Source organism: Sceloporus occidentalis, unplaced genomic scaffold (genome assembly GCF_023333645.1).
Source record: "Sceloporus occidentalis isolate IW3139 unplaced genomic scaffold, rSceOcc1.0.p SCAF_3, whole genome shotgun sequence".
NCBI classification, from domain to species: Eukaryota; Metazoa; Chordata; class Lepidosauria; order Squamata; family Phrynosomatidae; genus Sceloporus; species Sceloporus occidentalis.
Window position 1 is genome coordinate 101,165,777 of NW_028316983.1, and position 8,704 is coordinate 101,174,480.

Here is an 8,704-nt window from a genome sequence, read left to right on the forward strand (position 1 = left end):
CAGCCCAGAAGAAGAAGGGTGCTCTTGCTCCTCTGAAACACAAAGAAAGGATGTGGGTGGATAGCAAGACAGCAGGTTCACAAGGAATGCATTTCCACGGGGAATAGCACTGTTCCCTAATTCCCTTGAATCACAACAAATCTGGCTTATAGGAAAGACACTGAATACCTATTTACAGTGCACACACGTTAATTTTTGTGTAACCACCATGATGCATACAGTTGCCATATTCAGTGATGTCCCCAAATGTGAAAACATTAAATTTTGGAAAGATCAAATATGCCAAAAACCCTTGTAGTTTTTAGGGGAGCAGAAGATACAAGATTTGGCTAAATGCATGCACATTTTCTCTAGATTTCTGCACTCAGTATCAAGCTACTTTGATGAGAAAGTGTGAGGAAGAATCACCCTGCCCAAGATAAGCCTGTGCAGACATACTGACCTCTCGATATTCAGATGTGGCCAGAGCTAAAGCCCTTTCACACTATGCAGTTGAGCTATGATTCAACTTTAATTGCCATGGCAGTATCCAACAGAACCCTGGATTTCTAGTTTTATTTAATTTATTTGGTGAGGTGCTAGGTAAATTCTTTGGCTTAAAATTCTAAATGCCCCTCCCTAAAATGCAAGCCCCAGGATTCCATAGACTGAACCATTGCAGGATCCCTGGAGTCTTCCCGAGTTGGAATCCTCATGAAAGGAATGGCTTGAATGGTAACTCAAGCAAAAGGGCTTAAGTCACTTTTTGACACTGCTTCTTCTCACAAGAAGATGGCAGGGAACCATTCTTGACACTGGAAGCTCACAAAGTGTCAACTGCTTTTGAAATTGGACACTGTTCTATCTACAGTACGACAAGGACTTGGAGAAGGGATGGGGCAAGTTTGTCCTTCTAGATGATGTTGGATTGCACTTTCCACATCCCTCACCACTGGCTACATAGTGGGCCTTTGGTTTCTGCTGTGGTTTGTTTCCAGGACCCCCAGTGGATACAAAAACCCATGGATACTCAGAACACATTAAAAACTATGACATATATAGTAACATATATAGAATGGAGAGCCAATGTGGTGTAGTGGTTTGAGTACTGAACTATGACTCTGGAGACCAGGATTCGATTCTGTATTCACCCATGGAAACACAATTGGTGACCTTGGGTGAGTCACACACTCTCACATTGGGTGAGTCACACACTCTATAAAATCCCATAATAGGCTTGCCTTAGGGTCACCATAAGTCAGAAACAACTTGAAGGCACTCCACAGCAACATATACAATGGCAAAAATCAAGGTTTGCTTTTTGGAGTTTTTTGTTTAAATATTAAATATTTTCAAGCTACAGATGGATTGAATCCATGCATAAAGCAAAGGCTAATGCAGCCCAATAACATATGGAGAGCCACATATGCTCTACCCCACCTTAGTGCACCCAATTTTCACAGTCCAAAAAGCTACTATTTGCAAAGAAAATGACATGTCTTGGAAGTCCATGCTAAAGATCAAGTGCTGCTTAAGTAGTAGGACTGTTATTATGCTAGTACAATTTATGTCGTTTTACAAATTCTGCAGAGCAGAGGACCTCAGGTTAGGTGTCTCAGGTCATGTGGTTATAAACTGCATAAACACAAAACTTGTATCAACCTACCATGCCAACCCCAAGGGAGATTCTTCCATCAACAGGACTTAATACTCAGCCAAGAAAGAGTGTATTTATATAAACAACAGGAGGTGAAGACTGCTGCCTGATTTGGTATTTATATACATTATTGATAAAGGTACTGAGGATGACTAATTAAAATCCATCTTGTGTATGACAATCAGCTGGGGCACCATTCCCAATAATAATCCATTAGCCATCTTTTAAAACCCTGGATTTTGGCCAGTCTCTTCACAATGAGCTTCTGGACAGAGGCAAATATCTAACAGTGCTCACAAACTGTGCTGCACATTTCTTTTCTCCAACTTTCTAGCCTGCCCAGAGAAAACTGTGCACCAGTCTGGTGCCTTCCACCTTATGCACAGTGATCACACTCACAACAATGAGAAGAGGAATAAAAAAATGGCCCCTTGTACACGGATTACTTGACAATGTAGTTGCCAACCAATGGTGTAAACACTCTGAAGCACTATAGTAAAGAAATATGGTGGTACAAATGGAATGATGGTCAAAGCAGATCTTGGTATTATGTTTTTGTATTAAAATTCTCAGAATCACTAAGCAAAGATGTCTATTGGCTGGGCGATTCTGAGAATTTTCATACAAAGAAGTAGTGATTCCACACTGGATCCAAAGTGTAAACTATCACATAAATACCCACCTTGTTGTTGTGTGCCTCCAAGTCCTTTTTTGAATTATGGTGACCCTATGGCCAACCTATCATAGGGTTTTCTTGGAAAGTTTCTTCAGAAGGGGTTTGCCCTTGCCATCCCGAGGCTGTGTGTGTGTGACATGCCCAAGGTCACCCAGTGGTTTTCTATGCTTGAGCAAGGATTTGAACCCTGGCCTCCAGAGTCACCGTCCAATGTTCAAACCACTATACCACACTGGCCTTCAATACCCACCTTATGCTTCCCCAAAATCATTTGCCATCTCTGGGAAAGTGGAATATGAGTGAGCACATCTCTTAATCATTCGGGCATGGGGCATGGAGGGCTCTCTACATTACACTTGAGACGCTTCTGCTGTTTCCAAAGTACAGCAAGACATAAGATGTAAACTCTCCCTTAAGGCTGCTGAGGGAGGTGGAAGGCAGATATTGCATGGTGCCCTATTTAGCTGTGAAGCAAGTGAGAGCAGCATCAAACATTTGCAGTGTTTTTCAACTGCTCCAGAGCCAAACACAACATGAGGTATCCTTCCCATGCACTAGTCTGCTGCCTGAAAAGCAGTGTTGTGAGAGAAGGAAGTCACCAATACTGATCACAAATTATAGCTTGCTTGTGAATCAAGCCAACATGTTTGAGGTTTTGCTTTCAATTATTTTTATTGTATTAAACTGTTTCAGCCTCACTTTATTCCAAAGGTTGGGGCTCTAGTCTTCTCCACAACAACATCTGACGCAACATCTGTGGCTGATGGCTTCCTTGCCAATGGAGTGGTGAATTCACACAGGGTTTTACATCAGACTTTAAAGGCACTATTCAGTGGATTGAACTTATGTATGGGGTACAGTTGAGCTCCGTAAATAGGTATCTGAAAATATGGACTATGTCCCACTGACGCAGAAGCCACAGCTGCACTAAATGTGATCAAGAATGATGGACTTGGAATGAGAAAAGGTGGGTTCAAATACCTATTCAGATCACATAGGTCACAAAAGAGCCTCTAGCAAATCATTACTACTTAGAAAGAGTTTGTTGAGCCAGACCAAAGTCTTAATGAGTCCAGCAATCAGTTCACAGTGTCTAATTGGAAACCCCACAAGTAAGACATGACTGCAATACTTTCCACCACTCATGTTCCCCATTATCTGATAGAAAAAGAGACATTGGGGCTGTACAGACAGCCCCAAAGGGGTGGCATGCAGACAGCCCCAAAGGGGTGGCATGCAGACAGCCCCAAAGGGGTGGCATGCAGCCACCCCTGTTTCAGCCAGATTGGGGCCATGGCAACTGCATGCCACAGCCCTGATCTGGCCTTTGCAGAGCACAAAAAGGAGCCACAAAAAAAAAAAAAAAATGGATATACACAGTGCCAGAGAAGCGCCACGATGCCTTGCGCCATGCGGTGCATGGCATCACACCACCCTGGGTGTGGAGCCAGGGCATGCATCGTGGAAACACTACGTCCTGACTCCGCCCCCAAGTCGCCCCAAACAGCCGGTCTGAACAGCCCCATTGTCCCTAATAGTGGAAATGCTTCTGCATTTGTTATAGGATGTCTGTGGTAGGATAAAATTAAATAACCCAATTAATTTCACACTTTTGTATGTATGTGTGCCTTCAAGTTGCCTGTCAATTGATGGCAACCCCATAGATTTCATAATGTTTTTTTTCAGGTAAGGAATACGGAGGTGGTTTGCTATTGCCTTCCTCTGGCCTACAGCTGGCAGTACTTTGTGTTCCCCATGCAAGTACTAACCAGGCTTGACCATTTTTAGCTTCCAAGATCAGATGTGATTGTGTATCTTTCTGAGTATGTAGCTCCTAGGAAAGAGTACAAGGCAGATGTTGTAACACTGGAAGTGATCAACTTGTAAACTGGGGTAACAGCAAGATGCCTAATTCACCTTGAAATCTACTATTCCCACTGAAAATATAAAGCATTATTTAGGCCTGTGCCATCAATGGTAAACTAAACCTGCACCACTCTTCTGGGCCATGGTGGTTTAGCAGCAGAGCTTGTAACAATAACAGTTGAACTCCCAGAACCCCCAGCTAGTGTCTTCTACAAAAGAGGGGACTAATCATACAGGCAGGGGATTCTGAGAGTTACAGCTTAAAATAAGGTTGGCTGAGCTTCCATGTCAACCCTAACAGGACAGATAAGAAAAAGAGGAAATCCCAGCAGTTCCCATCCTCCTGGCCCCTAGATCTCACTAGACTTTAATGCCACAACCCTTTCCCCAGCTCACTGACCCATACTGCCTGAGTCTTCTGGGAAGTGAATCATAATAATCTTTGAGGTGTCAAGACTGGGCATCAGTCACAGAACAGTGCATCTCAGGCAATCTGGTGCTAGCAAAGTTTTTCTCAGTGGGCTAGGGACTGCTACATTTATGCCTACTACCACCGTGTTTCCCCAAAAATAAGACACTGTCTTATAATTACTTTCCCTCAAGAAGACACACTATGGCTTATTTTCAAGAGATGTCTTTTTTAAATTAAGTATGGTACAACAATCTACATTTATTCAAATATAGTTAAGTTGTCTTCTTCTGGAACATTGTCACAACTCTCCTAACCTGGAATTCCATCCTGAATTTCTTGTGATTCCATTTCCTTTAGAACCATTGGCCCCAATCTTTCTGTCCCCTTCCCTCCCAGGCCTATCACTATATCTTATTTTAAGGTATGGGTTATATTGCACAAATGCTTAGAAATCCTGCTATGGCTTATTTTATGGGTATGTCTTATTTTGGGGAAAACAGGGTAGCTCCACTTGTTTCTTTCTTTCTTGTGCTGCATCTGCACTGAAGAAATAATGCAGTTAAGATCACTTTAACTGCCATAGCTCAATGCTAGGGAATTCTGGCATTTGTAGTTTCTCTGAGACATTTAGCCTTTGCTGTCAGAAAGCTCTGGTGCCACAACAGACTCCAAATCTCAGGAGCCCAGAGGATTGAGCCACAGCAGTTAAAGGGGTGTCAAACTGCATTATTTCTACGGTGCAGATGCAGCCTTGGAAACTTGTCCAGGGACTACAGCAGCACTGGTTCACTCACAGTTTGCTTCGCTGTCTCAGTCCAAAATCCATCCCCAAACTCTTTTGTAATTATCAAGTTCCAACAGCACAAAACAGAGCTAAATGAAACCTGGAATGGTGGATAGAAAGAAGGCAAATGCCACCTCCAAAACCACTGTCCACCCATGTCCTACATCCTTGTTGTTGTGGTGGTGTGCTTTCAAATTGTTTCCAATTGATGGCAACCCTGAGGCGAACTATCATGGGGTTTTCTTGGCAAGAGGGGATTTGCCACTGCCTTCCCCTGAGGCTAAGAGAATGTGACTTGCTGAAGGTCACCCAGTGGAAACTGAACCCTGGTCTCCAGGGTTGTAATCCAGTGCTCAAACCACCATGCTGGCATCATGACGCCTTAAATTGGCTTTGTCAACCAGAGACCCAACTGTGTTGGATTTCAGCTCTCATCAACAAGTGGCATGGGGATGATGGGACTGCTGTCCCAGAGGATGCTGAAGTGGGGACGCCTGCAGGGCTTGCTATCAAATTAAGCAGCAGCTGGTTTGAAGGTATGGATCAGGGCTGCTGCCCACATACATGCCAACCTTTTCCTGCTGAGGATGGCAGATTTTTCCCCAGTGCTTTGCAAACTTCTGCTGGCAAAAAGAGGCTGAATTGGGACAGGAACCCAATTGTGGAAGGAAGGACCAGGAAACAGTCTCTTCCTCTCCAGTCCCATCATCCTGACCACCCTGGAAAAAAGGAGAGATGGACACATGGGCAAAGGGGACAAATGGCCCCACACCACCCTTCCCTCCCTCTGAAAAGCCCAAAGATGGTTGGAAAGGATTGGACACATGTGCTTTCGATCAATGAATGTGCACAGGGTTTCCTTATCCAAGGCATCCTCAGAGGTGCTTTTGCCAGTGCCTCCCTCTGAAACATACCCTATAGTGCCAGGTATTCCTTGGCAGTCTCCCTTCCAGGTACAAACCCTGCTTAGCTGTCAGAGAACCATGGCAGGGTGGGTTTTAGTTACATGTGTTTTGATTACATTTTGTGCGTTTTCATTGTTAACTTTATACCATTTAAACAAAATGGTCTTGATCGCCTTTTTAGTTTTTTTGAATGGGTGGGGTTTTGTTGTTGCTGTCATCTTGTGAGCCGCCTTGGGTCCCTTGCTGGGAGAAAGGCGGCCTAAGCAAGGAAATAAATGTAAAACAAATTTAAAATAAAAGACCTTCCTTAAAAAACACACACACAGAGAGAAAGAATGCTCCCAATAGAAAAGCCAAGAAGGGCTGCCAGAGTCTCCCCCATCGTCCCCAGGGTGGCCACTGCCTCTCCCATCATCCCCAGCAGCAGGGCTACCTTGCTGAAGACCTCCAGGTCCTCGTCCTCCTCGTCGAAGCCCAGGAGCTCCGGTGCAGAAGGCAGAGGGAGGGGGGCAGGAGCTGGGTCCTCCTCGCCTCCAGCCACGTCGGCGCCCAGAGAAGGAGGAGGAGAAGCCAGAGGCAGAGGAGGGGCGCCTGGGCCAGAGGGCTCCATCCCTGGGTCTCTCTCAGGGCAAAGAGGGGGCTCAGCCCCAGCCTTGAATCAGGAGCCCAAAGAAGGCGACCCAGAGAGGAAGGGAGAGGAAAGGGGGAAGGAAAGGAGTGGCCACTGGGAGGGCTGGCAAGGAAGGAAGGAGGGAGGGAGGGAGGGGCTCCCCCAGGCCCCGCCTTCGCCCCCTCCCCTCCCCTCCCTCCTTCCTCCTGGGGGAGGACGCTTAATGGAGGGGGGCAGAGCAAAGCCAAGGTAAAAGACGACGAGGCTCTCTCCCCAAAGCATCCAGAGGGGACCGACTGGAGCCCCTCCAAGAGGAAGGCACTCCTATAGACCTCCTCTTCTGGCTTCTTGGGCTCAGAGTGGAGGAGCTGCTGGGGGAAGTCTTCCAGGGCAGGAGGCTGAAGGGAGGACGCCTCAGGGGCCTGTCCTCCATTCCTCCCTTCTGCCCCAGCTGACCTGTGTCCTCCTTTGCCACACCTGTCCTCCATTCCTCCCTTCTGCCCCAGGTGACCTGTGTCCTCCTTTGCCAGGACTTGTCCTCCATTCCTCCCTTCTGTCCCAGGTGACCTGTATCCTCCTTTGCCAGGACTTGTCCTCCATTCCTCCCTTCTGTCCCAGGTGACCTGTGTCCTCCTTTGCCAGAACTTGTCCTCCATTCCTACCTTCTGTCCCTTTACCAGGAAATGTCCTCCATTTCAGCCTTCTGTCCTGGAAGAATTTGAAAAGGTCCTCCATTTCGAGCAGGACCGAGAAGCATGAATTTCTATTTTTGTGAGTGTTTTTTTAGCGTTCATTTGGTCACGTCGTACATATTCTGGCAATGTCCTATGGCGCCTTGTCATCCTTTGCGGTGAGGGCACCTGGTCCCCCTGAGGACATGTCCTGGAAAAGGAGGACGTCTGGTCACACTGTCTCTGCAACAATTGTTCAGAACTTTAAAAACTTAGCTTTTTAGTGGGGCTCATCTTTTTTGAAATGATAAGCTGCCCTGAGTCCCAATTTTTGTGGGGAAAGAGGGACATGACGAAGGAGGAGGAGGACCTGGCATCCACACTGCAGAAATAACGCAGTTTGGCCCTGCTTTAATTGCCATGGGAATCTGGGGATTTGTAGTTTGTTGTGGCCACAATGCTTTCTGGCAGAGAGGTTTAAATAGCTCATAGGACCTCAGTGTCCAGGATTCCATAGTATTGAAGTGGTGTCACTCTGGATTATTTCTGCACTGTGGCTGCACCGTGAGATAAATTTCATGCATACCCTTCACCTTTCTGGGTTCAGGCCAAACTGTCCCCATTAATCCTCTGCAATTCCACTTTCTTTGCTTCTTTTAAAATGTCCTCTTAATTTCGAATGAAAAGAAAGTGGGGCCAGAACGCATTAATGTGAATTCACTAGTTCAGCGAATTTACGTGAATTTGAATTAAGTTCGAACTGACTTCCCATTGCCCAAAAATATCTTGCCATTACCCGAAATTGCGTGTGATCACCTCTCACGCAATAACGTGAAACCCCATGATTGCGTTCGGACTGACTTCTCATTGCCCAAAATTGTGTGTGGTAGTCTATCACGCAATAACGTTAAACCCCATGATTGCATTCGGATTGCCATTGGATTATACTTCCAATTTCCCTTGTCTGATAACATCCTTACTTCAAACTGAATTTAAAATCAAGAAGTCATTTGCACTCAACACAGCAGGAGGGAGAGAAGTAGAGCAGGCAGCCTTTTCCTTCCCAAACTCAGTACATAAGTACCAGGATTTCTCTGCTTGAAATTGTAGTTTTGTGTATTCTTCCTCATTAATAACTTTTGTC

At 45.6% G+C, this 8,704-nt stretch overlaps 1 protein-coding gene across 2 annotated transcripts in view; it reads right to left on the bottom strand.

Moving 5' to 3' along the window:
- LOC149316490 (sorting nexin-7-like) overlaps nt 1-6,975 on the bottom strand; it is a 65,659-nt gene extending 58,684 nt beyond the window's left edge. For both annotated transcript variants that reach the window (XM_089515655.1, XM_089515654.1), the window contains exon 1: nt 6,713-6,975. In XM_089515655.1, the coding sequence (XP_089371781.1) occupies nt 6,713-6,889 (177 nt within the window). In that variant the 5' untranslated portion in view covers nt 6,890-6,975. The remainder of the gene's footprint in view (nt 1-6,712) is intronic.
- Between the last annotated feature and the right edge of the window lie 1,729 nt (nt 6,976-8,704).